At 43.1% G+C, this 17,950-nt stretch overlaps 1 protein-coding gene across 1 annotated transcript; it reads right to left on the bottom strand.

Annotated features, from left to right (window-relative positions):
- Positions 1–1,406: 1,406 nt before the first annotated feature.
- Positions 1,407–17,466, bottom strand: LOC124856763 (dynein axonemal heavy chain 12-like). The gene is made up of 13 exons (XM_047347581.1): positions 17,198–17,466; positions 15,275–15,462; positions 14,900–14,952; positions 14,533–14,667; positions 11,165–11,323; positions 10,006–10,251; positions 8,132–8,303; positions 7,186–7,291; positions 6,754–6,933; positions 6,294–6,422; positions 6,089–6,217; positions 1,871–2,024; positions 1,407–1,804 (listed from the first exon to the last, which is right to left on the bottom strand). Exons 2-13 carry the CDS (start codon positions 15,412–15,414, stop codon positions 1,629–1,631), a joined length of 1,779 nt encoding a protein of 592 aa, XP_047203537.1. The 5' UTR covers positions 15,415–15,462; positions 17,198–17,466; the 3' UTR covers positions 1,407–1,628.
- Positions 17,467–17,950: the final 484 nt, after the last annotated feature.

The following is a 17,950-nucleotide window of genomic DNA, read 5'->3' as shown; positions in this document are numbered from 1 at the left end:
TAATAGATTCTTCCTCTTGAGCAGTGGATTTCTGCAGCTCCTCCAGAGTTACCATGAACCTGGCGGTTGCTTCTCTCCCTGACATGCTGTGTTCCTTGGTCTTCAAGATGCTGTTTGTTCACTAATGTTCTCTGAGGCCAGAAACAGAACAGCTGCATTTATACTAAGAATAAATTACACATGGACGGAACGAGGCCGGCTTTGCGCAAGGGCAAGAGGGGGCAATGCCCCCCCAAACAAATGTCTGGCCCCCTCAAATCAACTCTGAATCACACAAGCACAACCCGCCGCCTTGCCTCTCCATTCTCCTCCTACACTTAAGGACGAAACACAGTCACGCTTACTTGACTCCACGGACGTCCACCGGACTCAATAGGAAGCAGCAAACAAAAAATGATGAATAAATAAGAAAATGTTACTTAGATGTCACCACATGAAAGTGTGGTGAGTTATAAAGATATTGGTAATAGTTTATTAGTTATTAGTGTTATGTTTCAACTCTGTCAGAAAACAAATAATGTACAATGTTTTCTCACCTGATTCAGTGAGTCTCTTGATTACAATGCATAGCAGAACATTGATTTATTTCATTTACAAGTTTTGCAGCATAATTCTAAGAAACGGGAGGCTACAAAAGCATAAATATATCCTGTTTTTATTCTAATTTTATAAATAAATGTGACAACGGATGCCCTTTTTTCGGCTTAAGCACCCGGCTCCATAAATGTCTGGTCTGGTTTTAGCTTTCTGGAAATCTTTTGTATTTTCCTCTTCAGCATGATGCTGTCTCTCAACATCAAGTCAAAGCTTAACAAAGTAAAGGCAGCACCTCTGTGTGTTTTAGATGAACTCTTAACAGCATTTTGGGCTTTTACAATTGACCTGTAAAATTTCACAGTGACAATTGATTAAACAATGTCCATCACTGATGTCATGTTCAACAGCTTCTCTTTTTCAAAATAAATAAGTTATTAAGGTGTAAAAAGACAACATTTTGAGATGTGCAGGTTTTTAATTTTCTGCCACTAATGGCAACTATTTTGATATGCATAATTACTAAAAACATCCCAAATGTTGTGAAAAGTAGCCCAGATTTTAACAACACACACAAAGCTATTTTTTTCAGCCCAACATGTTCAAAAGAAGCCCAACTGGGAGAAAACCAGTGCAGTCTGGCAAATTGCACAGTAATACACAGTTTACCCCAATCCCATTAAGAAAACACAACAATAAACATGCGCATAACGTGTACCCATGATGATGCCCCCTCCACATTTCTGCCTGCCCCCTCAGATTTGCATACCTAGAACCGGCCCTCGGATGGAAGCTGTTTACTACTTAGTATGTAGCAGGTAACCGTTTAACACTGGATTTAATTTAGGTTCATCAGAGTAAAGGAGGCTGAATGCAAATGCACACCACACTTATCAGATTTTTATTTGTAGTCCATGCATCCTTTTCCAGCCACTTTGCAGTTATGTAGTATTTTGTGGTGGTCAGTGCAATAGGATCAAAATCATATATGAAATGAAAATTTAAAAAATCTTTTGTCTGTCTTTAACTCACGTTTCATGGAGCTACTGTAACTCTGAACAAACAGTTTAACTGGTTGTGATTCCTGTCTTCGCTCAGCCTGGGCTGCTCCTCTGCCGGTCCAGCAGGTCATATTCTCTGTACAGGATGTAGTCCTTCAGTCTCTCTGGCAGCGGCAAGAAGCTCATGAAGACAGGCGACCGGAGACGGAGACGGCCAAGACAACGACGGATCCGCAGGCGACAGAGATGCTGCAGGCACCGGGCGTTTTCTGGAGAGGGGAAAGAAAGAAGATCAGTGATTCTCCTTTCCTAACCGAATGTTAAGTTTCAGTTACCTTGTAGTCTGCAAATGTCTGACCACTGCTTCTGCTCCATCAGAACCACCTTCAGTTTGGAGCACAGCGTCACATGATCAACATAATCCAGCAGCACGCGAACCACAGAACCCGACAGGTGTTTCAGCCAGGAGACGGTGATGACCTCGCAGAACTGCGCAGACAGAGAAACTTTACTTGAAATGTAAATATGTGGCAGCAGGCTGCAGTCTGAGTTTAATTAAAACAGTTCCCTCTGAGTACAATACTGACTATTGATTCTAATTTAACTGTTTGGATGATAAAGACAGGATGATTCAGGAGGTTCTGTTAAGAGTTTATAAACAGTTAGTAGCTTTCCTGCAGCAGTGTCTATTAAATATTAAATATTCGTGTGCTTTGAACTTTTCCCCAGTTTGTCACATTACAATTGTAAATGTCGATGTATTTTATTAGTATTTTATGTGACAGGCCAACCAATGTGAAGTACAAGGAAAATGATACATGCTTTCCTGATATTTTATAAATAAAAAGCGTCTTCCGCTTATCCAGGACCGGGTCGCGGGGGCAGCAGACTCAGCAGAGACGCCCAGACGTCCCTCTCCCCAGACATCTCCTCCAGCTCCTCCAGGTGGAGCCCAAGGCGTTCCCAGGCCAGCCAAGAGAGATAGTCCCTCCAGCGTGTCCTGGGCCGTCCCCTGGGCCTCCTCCTGGTGGGACGTGCCTGGAACACCTCCAGAGGAAGGCGTCCAGGAGGCATCCGGTATAGATGTCTGAGCCACCTCAACTGGCTCCTCTCAATGTGGAGGAGCAGCGGCTCTACCCCGAGCTCCTCCCAGATGGCCGAGCTCCTCACCCTATCTCTAAGGGAGTGCCCGGCCACCCTACGGAGGAAGCTCATTTCAGCCGCTTGTATCCGGGATCTTGTTCTTTCGGTCATGACCCAAAGTTCACGGCCATAGGTGATGGTAGGAACGTAGACCGACCGGTAAATCGAGAGCTTCGCTTTTCGGCTCAGCTCTCTCTTCACCACAACGGACCGGAACAGTGCCCCCATTACTGTGGCAGCCACACCGATCCGTCTGTCGATCTCCCGCTCCATTCTTCCCTCACTCATGAACAAGACCCCGAGATACTTGAACTCCTCCACTTGAGGCAGGAACTCCCCTCCAACCTGAAGAGGACAACCCACCCTTTTCCGGTCGAAAACCATGGCCTCGGACCTGGAGGAGCTGATCCTCATCCCAGCTGCTTCACACTCGGCTGCGAACCGCCACAGCGCATGATGTAGGTCTTGGCTAGAGGGGGCCAGCAGGACCACATCATCTGCAAAAAGAAGAGACGAAATCCACTGGTCCCCAAACCAGACCCCCTCTGGCCCTTGGCTGCGTCTAGAAATCCTGTCCATAAAAGTTATGAACAGGACCAGTGACAAAGCGCAGCCGGAGTCCAACATGCACCGGGAACAGGTCCGACTTAGTGCCGGCAATGCGGACCAAACTTGGCTGCAGTTACACTGAAGGACTTTTGTCTCTACTCTAACCCATCCCTGGTATCTCTGGCTTTATGTTCAGGGTGGTTCTCCTGCTGGAAGGTCAACCTCACCCCAGCCTCAGGTCTTCTGCAGCCTCTAACAGGTTTTCTTTCAGAATCGTCCTGGATTTAGCTCCATCCACTTTCCCATCAACTCTGACCAGCTTCCCTGTCCCTACTGAAGGAAAGCAGTTCCACAGCATGATACTGCCACCACCATGTTTCCCTGTGGGGATGCTGTGTTTAGGATGAAGTAAAATGTGTTTAATTATGTTCTAATCTAATCTGCTGTGTCTCCTACATGGTCTGTTGTCTGTTGGTAATAGTCTGTTAGTAGCTAGTTGAGTTTTTGCAATTCATCTTAATATTGTATGTGAAATACTTAAGGTTAGTTTTTAAATAGGCCAAAACAACATTCAGAGTAGAAGAGAGTCCAACCCCTCTTAAGAAGCTGGGTTCTTGAGATTAACCCAACTATTTCTAGTCGATATCTCTCAACCTCCCGCACCAGCTCAGGCTCCTTTCCCCCCAGTGAGGTGACATTCCACGTCCCTAGAGCCAGCCTAAGCATCCGGGGATCGGGCCGCCGAGGTCTCCACCTTTGTTCACCGCCCAGTCCTCCTTGCACCGGTCCCTCACGGTTCCCCCTGCAGGCAGTGGGCCCACTGGGGGATGGCCTCGCATCTCTCGTTCGGGCTTGGCCCGGACGGGTCCCGCGAGGAGCAACCCGGCCACCAGGCACTCTCCGACGAGTCCCGACCCTGGCTCAGATGCTAAACAATATACAGGTGTTGGACAATGAAACTGAAACACCTGTCATTTTAGTGTGGGAGGTTTCATGGCTAAATTGGACCAGCCTGGTAGCCAGTCTTCATTGATTGCACATTGCACCAGTAAGAGCAGAGTGTGAAGGTTCAATTAGCAGGGTAAGAGCACAGTTTTGCTCAAAATATTGAAATGCACACAACATTATGGGTGACATAACAGAGTTCAAAAGAGGACAAATTGTTGGTGCACGTCTTGCTGGCTCATCTGTGACCAAGACAGCAAGTCTTTGTGATGTATCAAGAGCCACGGTATCCAAGGTAATGTCAGCATACCACCAAGAAGGACGAACCACATCCAACAGGATTAACTGTGGACGCAAGAGGAAGCTGTCTGAAAGGGATGTTCGGGTGCTAACCCGGATTGTATCCAAAAAACATAAAACCACGGCTGCCCAAATCACGGCAGAATTAAATGTGCACCTCAACTCTCCTGTTTCCACCAGAACTGTCCATCAGGAGCTCCACAGGGTCAATATACACGGCCGGGCTGCTATAGCCAAACCTTTGGTCACTCATGCCAATGCCAAACGTCGGTTTCAATGGTGCAAGGAGCGCAAATCTTGGGCTGTGGACAATGTGAAACATGTATTGTTCTCTGATGAGTCCACCTTTACTGTTTTCCCCACATCCGGGAGAGTTACGGTGTGGAGAAGCCCCAAAGAAGCGTACCACCCAGACTGTTGCATGCCCAGAGTGAAGCATGGGGGTGGATCAGTGATGGTTTGGGCTGCCATATCATGGCCTTCTCTTGGCCCAATACTTGTGCTAGATGGGTGCGTCACTGCCAAGGACTACCGAACCATTCTTGAGGACCATGTGCATCCAATGGTTCAAACATTGTATCCTGAAGGTGGTGCCGTGTATCAGGATGACAATGCACCAATACACACAGCAAGACTGGTGAAAGATTGGTTTGATGAACATGAAAGTGAAGTTGAACATCTCCCATGGCCTGTACAGTCACCAGATCTAAATATTATTGAGCCACTTTGAGATGTTTTGGAGGAGCGAGTCAGGAAACGTTTTCCTCCACCAGTATCACGTAGTGACCTGGCCACTATCCTGCAAGAAGAATGGCTTAAAATCCCTCTGACCACTGTGCAGGACTTGTATATGTCATTCCCAAGATGAATTGATGCTGTATTGGCTGCAAAAGGAGGTCCTACACCATACTAATAAATTATTGTGGTCTGAAACCAGGTGTTTCAGTTTCATTGTCCAACCCCTGCATATTGGAGATAATGACTCTCAACACACCATCCACACAGTGAAACATGGTGGGGGCAGCATCATGCTGCGGCGATGGTTTCCTTCAGCAGGGATAGGGAAGCTGGTCAGTGTTTATGGGAAGGTTGATGGTGCTAAATCCAGGACAATCCTGGTGGAAGCAGGACAGCAACCCCAAACATACAGCTGGAGCTACAATGGATGGTTTAGATCAAAGCATGTTCGTGTTCATGTTAGAATGGCCTAGTCAAAGTCCAGTCTATCACAGGGCAACACAGAGATACACAGGACAAACAATCATGCACACACACTAATACCTAAGGGAAATTTAGAGAGTAACAGTTATGTTTTTGGACTCTGGGAGGAAGTAGGAGTATCTAGAGAAAATCCACCCATGCATGGAGAAAACATGCAAACTCCATGAAGAAAGACCCCAGGCCAGGATTTAAATACAGGACCTTCTTGCTGCAGGGCAACAGCACCAATTGGAAACCCAAAACCAAAGTCAGATGAAAAAAAAAAAGAAAACGGTTAACAATACCTCAACACTGTACAGATGTAAATTAAGACGTAATAATTTATCTGCCCAGAACATGAAGCCAGCTTATAATAAAGGGCAATATTGATTCTCCTTCTAAAGCTTTTTTGTTACCAAGGTATCTTTGATCACAGCACAGGTCCATCCCTCATAGTCCTCAGGGATGTGGGAGCTGTTGCCATAAGGACAATCAAAGCAGCGCTCCACGTTGTAACCATAGGTACACAGCATCCTGAGAACAACCTAACGCACAGAAAAACATCTTGATCACAATTCATTAAGACATTTATTCCAGTTAATAACAGTTTTCTCCAACTACCTCGTCTTTGAGAGCGTACTGCAGCGCAGAGGGGAAATGTGTGGTGTTTATTCTGCTGTAGTAGTTCACGTTGGCTCCGTATTGCAGCAACAAGTTGATCAGATCGTAGTTGCCCAGACAGAGTGCAACCTTAAAAAAAAAAGACAATAATCTACATGTTGTGTTTGGAAGGAGAGACAATTGTCATTGAAGTCAAGCAGGTAGTTGGAGGTAGATAAAGCCAGTTTCTATCTGACTGCACAGCCAATACAAGGTCTAGTCTACCGGAGTGTGAACACACCAAGGCCTTGAGACTCAAAGGAAAACTACATCCCTTAGAGTCAAAAAGAATAAAACTGAAAATCCATAGAGCAGCTATCTTTTTATCCATATCTGACATAATAAGCAAACGTGTTGCTTTTAAGGACGCTCCCCTGACATTTTTAATGCTCTGTTAATCCTACAACAGGCACAGGGTTACCTGCAGACATTTAACTGGGTCTTGGTTGGCCATGGCTCCGGCCTCCAGCAGTAGCCTCACCGATGCCATGTCATTATTGGAAACGGCAAAGAAGAGAGCGGACTTCCTCTCGTCATCGTAGCTCCGGCGGATCCAGGGATGGAGCATGTAGTTGGGGTCATAACCCGCATCCAGCAAGGCCTGATGGGAGTGGTGAGAGGAAACATTTTTGCTCACCAGATTTCATGATGAAAATGAGAAAAACTCTTATTTTTAGCATCAGAACCTTAACATGTCAGGACATAATAACTTTTTTCCAAAGTTTAATCTGAGCAGGATTGTTGATTCATTGCAGAAATGTTTAAACTGTATCTGACCTCAAATCTAACACTTCTGTTAATAATCTGCAAAGCCCAGAATGTCTGCGCCACCCTGTTGCAGACAAACACACACCTTGATGCAATCTGTGTGTGCCTCTGCAGCCGCTGAATGAAGAGGACTGATCCCGCTGTCATTTACATCTCCCATACTGGTGACGGGCAGCAGCAGCTTCAGGGACCTCAGAAACAAACACGTTTATATTTCTTTATTGAAGCCACTTTAATCTTAACAACTAGACACCTTGTCTGAGGCATCCAGGTTGGAAAATATGCCAAATTCCTAACTCAGATTTCTCCTTCGAAGTCTTTAAAGTTTCCAAACTAAAAGTTGGAAATTCTGATTTCTTATTTATACATGAAAGGAGTCTACAACCAGCACATAATAGAACTGGTTTTGGATTATGATGTTTAAAGCTCCTGAAGTATCCAGCAGCTGAGAAATTGGGTATTACATTTAGTACTTTTATGAATATCTATACTATAGATTCATAATTCTTTCATATTTTCTGTTATGTTTTGTTTGCCATTGTTGTTGTTTCCCTGGTGTCCCCTTATTAATGTCCTCTGTGTCCTTGTCATCCTTGTCTCCTTTGGCCTTGCTTTTTGTATTAGCGGCCGGAACCAGATGCAGCCTGACGGGTCAACAGTTTAATAAAGTCAACTTTGCAACTGAGGGTATATCTCATTTTCAACTAGTTCCACTGTACTGCCTAAGCTGCCAGAGCAAGACACGAAAAGAAAAAGAAAAAAGATTTTTAGAGATATTTCATGGAAAACTTTATAAAATAACATCTAAAACTATGTCACCTTGAGAAGAAAAACTGGAAAGAAAATGAAATGGAACCACATTTAATCCTTAATTTCTAATAAAGTGGTGCTTACCTTTCATGAACGTTGAAACAGGAGTGAGGTACAACATAATCTAGTTTTTATTTCTCAGACATGTATGTACCTGCTTTAACTAGACACATACCAGTATTGTCCTTTCAATAAAAGGGCAAATGAGGTAAAACACGCACTGAAGATGTCCTCTGTGTGAGGCCCGGTGGATCGGCAGGTGTCCGGTGTGATTGGAGACGTTGGCGTCGGCTCCGTATTCCAGCAGCAGGCTGATGACAGCCGCGTTTCCTGAAGCTGACGCTTCGTACAACACGGAGGCCTCATCGTGTGCCTGAGAGAAGATGTCTGCTCCTGCAGGACAGATAACATTTTATTTGGACCTATTTCCACATGAGTCTAAGAGGCATCATTTCCTGCTTGTTGGAGCAAAGTGGTATTAGAAGGTTATCCTGTCAGAAACCTGAATATTCTACTTTATTTCAGTCATTGCAATGTTTCTATTTTACTATTATCTCCCATCACAAAACAACACGATCGTATGGAAGCTCCTATCCGCCAGCTGAATGGCAGTTAATGAAGCAAGGTGTGTCATAATCAGGAGTCTGTACAAAATATTGCAAATTTGTCGTGATAATGTCACGGTATGCAGCATGCATACAGAGGGAGCAGAACCAGGCTCCATTCCTGAAATAAATTTGATGACACTTGTTGTTTAATGCAGCACAGAAACACTTTAGAAGGTAAAGAGGTTGCAAAGACATTAGGAAACTTTAATTAATTTGTTGTTACAAATGTTGACCAGAAGAAGTTTTTGTTAAACGAATCACATTTTTTTCCAGTATGTGAATTTCTATTCAGGAGGCATTTTTGCATAGTTGCTCTGTTGAAGGTCCTGGGTTTGAATCCTAGCCTGGGGTCTGTCTGCATGGAGGTTGCCTGTTGTCTCTGTGCATGGGTGGGTTCTCTCCTGGTACTCTGTCTTCCTTCCAGAAGCATGACTGGTATGTTTATTGGTCTCTGAATTGTGTGAGTGCATGGTTATCTGTCCTGTGTGTTTCTGTGTTGTCCTGTAATGGACTGGCGACCCGTCCAGGGTGTACCCCGCTTCTCGGCCCGAAGACCGCTGGAGATAGGCTCCAGCCCTGTGACCCCTGCAAGGATAAGTGGGTAAAGACAATGGTTGGATGGAAATCTACGCATTATCTGGGGTTTATGTTAACTATAAACCCAAAGCAGAAAAACATCAACAATGTTTAATCTTTATTTATACAAGTCATATTGTTACTGCAAATTCACAAACATTATAGCATATTAAATGTTTTTCTAGCGTCAAGCAGCCCTACTTTGTATCTATTTACCTTGGAAGCCAAAATTATGGATTTCAAATAATTTTTTATCTCATAGACATTCCATGTTTTATTTTACTTCTTTCAAATGGAGGAAATTAGCATCTATACCATACAAACATATGAGCAGCCCTACTTCAATATTTCTACAAAACAAACCAGAGAACAAAATGTTATAAATGACCATTCAGCTGAGACTCCACCACAGGTAAAAAACAGAGAACATTATGTCAGCCCACTGGAGTTCTGACAGATGTGTATTTTGGACCCCTCTGAGATCAGTCTGGATATATTTCCTGATTTTCCTGGTATTTGCTGAGGATTTGGACACAGCAGCGTGTTGGGTTTTTATAATAGAAAAGGGGTAAAACTAAGCTAGCTTCAGAACGTTGATTTCTACAACTAAACATCAGACAAGTAAATATACTTTAAGGGTAACTGATTCTGTAGACACTGTTTCACATGTTGGTTTGAGTGTCAGAACATTAAATTAATAAAACCATTATTGCTTAAATTAAACCAACTTAAATCTCCCCAGTAGTTTTTTTAAAATTAGTTCTCCCATCAGAACAATACATTTGTTAGAAATAAGAGCGAGGTTGACTTGAGGGAGAACACCAAACATGTTAATTTTATGTTGTTCCCAAGCTATCCAGGCTAATTAATGTATATCTCTATCGTCTCTGGATGTCTTACATCTGCCTCACCTTTCCTTAGGAGGATCTCCACCACCTCCAGGTGTCCTCCCTGAGCAGCCAGGGCCAGCGGTGTGAAGCCGTAGTTGCTGCGGGGGTCTGGCCGTGCTCCGGCCTCCAGCAGCAGCTTCACCAGCTCCACGTTGCCCGCCCGTGAGGCCTCGTGAAGCGGGCGCCGTCCGTGGCAGCCCGCCTGGTTCACACTGGAGCCACGGAGGAGCAGCAGCTTCACCAGGTCAGTCCGGTCTGAACGGATCGCTGAAGGCAGACAGAGATGGGATGGAACAGACCTGAATGACAGATCACCTCCTCCAGTCTGCAGACGTTAAATCTCTTCCTGCTTATCTGTTGTTAATCCTTATTTAGTATTTTCACCCCACATTAGAAACATAAACTTCACAGTGAAGTGGAAGGAAAATAAAACGTGATTTGCATTTTTTTTTTTTTTTACATAAGGAAACTTCTGAAAGGTGCAGCATGCAGTTACATTTATCGATCTCAGTCAATACTTTCTAGAACCACCTTTGGCTGCAGTTACACTGAAGGACTTTTGTCTCTACTCTAACCCATCCCTGGTATCTCTGGCTTTATGTTCAGGATGGTTCTCCTGCTGGAAGGTCAACCTCACCCCAGCCTCAGGTCTTCTGCAGCCTCTAACAGGTTTTCTTTCAGAATCGTCCTGGATTTAGCTCCATCCACTTTCCCATCAACTCTGACCAGCTTCCCTGTCCCTACTGAAGGAAAGCAGTTCCACAGCATGATACTGCCACCACCATGTTTCCCTGTGGGGATGCTGTGTTTAGGATGAAGTAAAATGTGTTTAATTATGTTCTAATCTAATCTGCTGTGTCTCCTACATGGTCTGTTGTCTGTTGGTAATAGTCTGTTAGTAGCTAGTTGAGTTTTTGCAACTCATCTTAATATTGTATGTGAAATACTTAAGGTTAGTTTTTAAATAGGCCAAAACAACATCAGAAATAAGCTTCTTTACTAATAGGCTTTGTTTCTTTCTTGTTTCCTCTGCACCATCAGCAGTTCTTATATAATAAATTGGAAATAGGCCTACACTAATTTCCCAGCAGGCCAATGGTATAAAGTCATACTGCACCGTTTTAAAGCTTCACCGTAGAAACAGAGGAAACGCTGCCTGATGAACTGGGTTTTACCTCACCTACAAACAGCGGGGAGTCCTTGTCTTGGTCCTGGGAGTCCGGCTGGGCTCCGTGTTCCAGGAGGAACGAGGCATTTTCTATCAGATCCCGTTCTACTGCCAGGAAGAGGGGCGTCTGGCCCCGAGGAGTTCGACACTCCAGAGAGTCTGGGCCTGAAGCTGGAGAACAGGTGAACCTTTTATGAACCCAGTACCTCACTCCCGATACTCATCACCGGATAAATAAATGATTAAACTGCAGCCTTCATATTCATCAGCACCCGTGGTAGTAAAAAAGCAAAAAACCTTTAAATAAATTCTCTTTCATTGCAGCAGAATAAATATCCTGGTTTAAGAAATATTTTTCAAAATCAATCGTTACACAATTAATGACACTCTCACAGTTCAAGGGAGTTCCTCTAGAAGCAACTGAAGCCTTTTTTTTATAACCATTTCTTAAAGTTTATCCTAATATTGATTAACTTTGCCACTGCAAGACCACTTGCATGTTTGGATCACCAAGTCTTCATAAAAACCACTAGACGGTATCCACAAGCCAAGCCGTTGCTTGGGAGGCATTTCACAAAACGGCCTTTTTTTGTTCTACCATCACAAACAGAAAAACGTGGAGTTTGCTAAACTCTGCTGGGACTATAACTGGAACAACCGCTCCCAGGCATGAGACAAAGACTACTTTAAAAAGTTCCTCATGCTTAATGTTAAGCACATTGAATGGTATATAATGCTGTGGGCCTCTTTCTGAGCATAGCATCATGAACTTCTTAAAATTCCAGATCATTTTAAATACATCATCTGGTTTTATCTGCTTGAAAACTGAAAATAGCTATTAAGTCTTTCAGCAAGAAAAAGATCCATATAGAGCCAAAAAAACACAGAAATTGTTCAACAAGCACCAGAATCAACCTTCTTCCACAGTCCTCAGCAATAATCCTACAAACTGTAGGCTAAGCTAAAGAGCAGAGAGCATCAAAGAAGAACCAGGACTCTGGACCATCTAGAGGAATGATCAAAGATCTCTGTTAGCTTCAACTCTGTGAAATGTTCTAGGAGAAGACTAAGGGAGATCCTGCTGACAAAAGCAGCTTAAACAGAAGGGGCAGAGCCGACTCGCCCATTAGGCAATGAGGGCAAATGCTAAGGGTACCTTAGCCTCCAGGGGGCGACACAAAATTGGGAAAATCGTTAACCAATATAATCATATTAAAACTAGTTATTACTATCAACTACTAAATTGTAAACTTAAAAAATCCAAATGTAAAGCAATATCTTACTGATATTTCTACAGAAAATCTAGGAAAGTACATTTACAGGAGAGGTTGAGAATCTAGTAGATGCAGTAATAAAACGCGCCACTAGAGGTCTCTAAAATGCTTTTCTTGCACCTAGTTTTGTTTGTAGTTGTTTGTATTTTCTGTGGCTTTTGTATATATTTGTTAAGTTATTGCATAGTGTAAATGTAGCGTATGTGTAGTTATTGTGTACAAAATGTGAGATTATTTAAATTTTAGGTTTAATGTTGTTTATTTATATTTTATTAATATTATTATTTATTCACTTATTTACAGGAATTACATTTTGTGGTAAGGCTATTTACACTGCTCAAAAAAATAAAGGGAACACTCAACTAACACATCCTAGATCTGAATGAATGAAATATTCTCATTGAATACTTTGTTCTGTATTAAGTTGAATGTGCTGACAACAAAATCACACAAAAATCATCAATAGAAATCAAATTTATTAACCAATGGAGGCCTGGATTTGGAGTCACACACAAAATTAAAGTAGAAAAACACACTAGAGGCTGATCCAACTTTGATGTAATGTCCTTACAACAAGTCAAAATGAGGCTCAGTATTGTGTGTGACCTCCCTACAACGCCTGGACATGCTCCTGATGAGACGGCGGATGGTCTCCTGAGGGATCTCCTCCCAGACCTGGACTAAAGCATCCGCCAACTCCTGGACAGTCTGTGGTGCAACGTGACGTTGGTGGATGGAGCGAGACATGATGTCCCAGATGTGCTCAATCGGATTCAGGTCTGGGGAACGGGCGGGCCAGTCCATAGCTTCAATGTCTTCATCTTGCAGGAACTGCTGACACACTCCAGCCACATGAGGTCTAGCATTGTCCTGCATTAGGAGGAACCCAGGGCCAACCGCACCAGCATATGGTCTCACAAGGGGTCTGAGGATCTCATCTTGGTACCTAATGGCAGTCAGGCTACCTCTGGCGAGCACATGGAGGGCCATGCCGCCCTCCAAAGAAATGCCAAACCGGTCATGCTGAAGGATGTTGCAGGCAGCAGATCTCTCTCCACGGTGTCTCCAGACTCTGTCACGTATGTCACATGTGCTCAGTGTGAACCTGCTTTCATCTGTGAAGATCACAGGGCGCCAGTGGCGTATTTGCCAATCCTGGTGTTCTCTGGCAAATGCCAGGCGTCCTGCACGGTGTTGGGCTGTAAACACAACCCCCATTTGTGGACATCAGGCCCTCATACCATCCTCATGGAGTCGGTTTCTAACCGTTTGTGCAGACACATGCACATTTGTGGCCTGCTGGAGGTCATCTTGCAGGGCTCTGGCAGTGCTCCTCTTGTTCCTCCTTCCACAAAGGTGGAGGTAGCGGTCCTGCTGCTGGGTTGCTGCCCTCCTACGGCCTCCTCCACGTCTCCTGGTGTACTGGCCAGTCTCCTGGTAGCGCCTCCAGGCTCTGGACACTACGCTGACAGACACAGCAAACCTTCTTGCCACAGCTCGCATTGATGTGCCGTCCTGGATGAGCTGCACTACCTGAGCCACTTGTGTGAGTTGTAGAGTCCGTCTCATGCTACCACGAGTGTGAAAGCACCACCAACATTCAAAAGTGACCAAAACATCAGCCAGAAAGCATCGGTACTGAGAAGTGGTCTGTGGTCAATCAGTGTTGCTTCCTAAGTGGACAGTTTGATTTCACAGAAGTTTGATTGACTTGGAGTTATATTGTGTTGTTTAAGTGTTCCCTTTATTTTTCATATATTGTTTTGTATTTATTTGTAATTTCTTAAGCATGTAAAGTAGCTGACATGTTATAAATTAAAGGTGGTGATAAAAGCAACACAGTTGGATTTGTTTTGTAAGCGTATGTAAATTGCAGATTGAAGGGGGCGCCACATTGGTTAGGGCCAGCTCTGAGCAGGGTGCATAATTTAATGTATCATGGGATTTCTCCCCCTCCTACTGATTAATAAACTAAGATTAAAGCCTGAATTTTTCTAAATGCTCAGTGACAGATTATGCTGCTGCAACAAAATATTAATTTATTTTCAGATTTAGTTTTTACCGTGTCAGCCAATAAGCTTTCATGGGGCTACAGCTCATCCAAACCTTTGTGTGTGAGCTCCAGGATGGCCTGGTTGCTCTGAGCTGCTGCTTCATGGAGAGGAGTCCAGCCTCTGCTGTCGGTCTGGAAAAACTTGTCTTTAAGCCAGACACACAGATCCTTAAGGAGCTTCTCGTTGCCTGGAGTAAGAGAACATCCTTAACTTACTGAACTTCATTCTTTATCAACACCTGCCTAAATCTACCACTGATATTCATCTAAACATGAGATGCTAACCCGGATCTCTTGAGTTTCTAAGATTGTTAATTCCTGGACATTAATAGTGCTAATTTCCTCAAACAGAACCCCTCATGATAGTTGGATTGTTTACAATTTTATATTAAATCACAGAGGTGTTTGATCTTGTTTTACCTTGTTTTATAGCAGAGAAGATCTTGGAAATGTCTGAAGAGGCCAAATCGGTGCTGCATGAAAACAAAGAAACTCTGGTTTGTGTTTTGTGCTTAAGATTGTTACTTTATTCTTAAAATAACCAATTATTGGCATCGTTAGTTAGATTAAGGCTCAGCTTATATACAACAAGTAAAATTAAAAAGCCAAAGACTTTATATGTATCTCACAGGGTTAATCTGACTAAGTTACTAAATAAACAGTTCCTGGGTTCTGCATCATAGTTTCCTGAGTTTGGAAGAGTTTAGGTTTGTTCTTTATAAGACAGTTGATGGAGGTTCTTCCATCAAACACAGACCCAACACCTTGTGTTCCGGTTTTGCCTTCTGAACTGACCTCAGGGTGTCTCGTGTTGAGGACTCTCTGAGGGTGTCCCTCTGCTTGCAGCTCTCCAGCAGACTCTGTTCAATCATGTACTGAATCACTGCGTCATCCTCACCTTCTTCATCCTCCAACCCAAATCGATTAGGATTCATCACAACCAGATAAAGCCTCCTGACCTTGTGTGAAAGAACAACCTAAGGCTGGAAAAGCACATTAGATGTGTTATTTCTCCATTTTATGGACCAAACTTTGCATTTTGTGAAATTTGAACATACAAGTTTAGGTTTTGAATTCTCTATCTGTGGCATAGTTGGGTTATCTACTCATATGACAGGGGTATAGAAAATGTTATAATCTTTTATTTCGCACAAAGAACATTTGACTAAAAATTGGATGTACGTTAAATTCAGCTGTAATACTACAACTTTGCTCTGAAAACATTTTGAAATGCTACTAAACTCTCCTTCCATCTTTCTCTGCTGTCAATAATACTCATTTCTATCAATATTTAGCGTGTTGTCAAATATTCATACTTTTGGCACTTCTCCACATATTGTCATCAACATATCCAAACGTATTTTCTTGGGATTTCATGTAACAGACCAACACAAAGTAGCAATATAATCATGTAACATAATTGTAAAGTGGGATAAATATGATTGACATTTCTCAATGGATCGGTGTCACCTGCATTACTCTGAAGCATCTAAATAAAACCCAGTATCATCATAAGTTACCTAATTGGTAAATAAAAGTCCACCTGTGTGTAATATAACCTCAGTATGAATGCGGATGTTTTTTGAAGAAGTAAAAAGCTTGTTAGAGAAGACTGGAGAACACTCAGCATCATGAAGACCAAGGAACACAGCAGCAGGTCAGGGAGAAAGTTATGGAGAAGTTTAAAGCAGAGCTGGATTTTACAACAATATCCCAAACTCTGAACATCTCTCGGAGTTCAATCAATCATCTAAACATGGAACGAGGACGGACCAACTACAGACCTTCCAAAACATGGAGGACCTAAACTGACAGGCTGGGCAAGGAGAGCATTAATCAGAGAAGCAGCCAAAAGGCCCATAATAACTCTGGAAGAGCTGCAGGAACCACAGCTCAGGTGTGCTGTAAAAACTCTGGTCCATGTGGGTGAGCAGCAAGGATAGGGCACTGTTGGAAGTAGCTAAATGAAGTTCTGCTTCCCACAAGCAACCATGGATGAAGGTGCTCTGCAAAGACACCAGATTTTAACTTTAAACCTATGTGCATACCAATATTTGTGGCAGAAAACCAACACAGCACATCACGCTGAATTAATCATCCCTATGGTGAAGCATGGTGGTGGCAGCATCATGCTGTGGGGATGCTTTTCTTCAGCAGGGGGAGGAAAACTGGTAAGAGTCGATGGGAAGATGGATTGAGATAAACACAGCAAAGTCCTTGAAGAAAACCTTCTAGATGCAGCAGAAGACTTGAGACTGGGGTGGAGGTTCACCTGAAAGTTTGTAGGAAGTCATGAAAACTGCAATAACCCTGAATCCTAACAAAACAGAGACCTTTGTTGTTTTAAAGTGGCAGAATGTGCAACAGTTCAAACTGCATGAATATTCTGGCCTGGCTCTGAGCACCAACAACTCGTCGTCATACTGTCAGTAACTGCTGGAGTCTGGCCAATTTAGATCAATTTCCTCTAAACATCTGCTGCCTTTATGGCACCAACATCTGAGATTCACCATGAATGAAGCAGGGACTGACTGCTGCAGGTCTTATAGAAGAGCAATAGAGTTCCTCTATTACAACAAAAAAAATCTAAACAATCTCGAGTTTCAAAAGAGATTTATGTGAAAAGTGTTGGAAGGTAAAGCAAAGTTAGAGCAAGAAATGTTGAAAATATCCCTGAAATGCTGATTTAAACTTCAAAAAAAAAAAAATCACCTTTACCTTGTTCAGCTCAGCTGAGGAGTCGCTTCAGATTTAAACTTGCTGTTGAAAGCTTGTGAAAGGTCAGTGAAACCAGAGCTTTACAGCCACATGGTTTCCTGCAGTGACGGAGCAGAGCCTTCCAGATCCTCCACAGTTCTGACAGGACAACCATCCATGAGAACCTGGGGTTTATCCACAGGATTTATACAGCGGCGTCACAAGAGTCATACCTGAGCAGAGAGCTTCAGCTGTGTGGCTGCGGCTCCCTGGAAGCCATAAAGGAGATATGAAACCTGTTACTAAATTTACTCAGACTAGTTTATGACTTCAGCCAAGTAGAAAGAGGACTGACAGTGTGATGTTTACACTCAGGGAGCTTCCTGCCTCTGTACAGGGTTTATAATTATATTAATTTGGATTTAATCAACAAATGATCAAACTAAGAACTTTTAGTCTAAATTAAGCTTATTTGGGCAGAATAAAGACATTTTAATTTTGTGTATTTCTCTCAGGATATGCACTAATTGCTTGATTTGGGTGATAATTATGTTGCCATCAGGACATTTTCAGCACGTTCATATTAAAGTCAACCAACACATTTGCTTGCGCCATTTTTTTTAATACTATGATCTATTCTGATCATTAAACCACTGTACTCGGTGCCAAAAGTGGGCATCAGTTGTTTCCAGACTTTTTACATGGCCAAAATCATCAAGTTGAAAATCCAGGTGGATTTTTCTCCCAGCAACATAATAAGCTAGAGGAAAATCC

Source organism: Girardinichthys multiradiatus, chromosome 20, assembly GCF_021462225.1.
Source record: "Girardinichthys multiradiatus isolate DD_20200921_A chromosome 20, DD_fGirMul_XY1, whole genome shotgun sequence".
In the NCBI taxonomy this organism is placed as follows: Eukaryota; Metazoa; Chordata; class Actinopteri; order Cyprinodontiformes; family Goodeidae; genus Girardinichthys; species Girardinichthys multiradiatus.
Note: the sequence above shows the minus strand (reverse complement) of the source record. Positions and strands in the feature narration are given on the sequence as shown.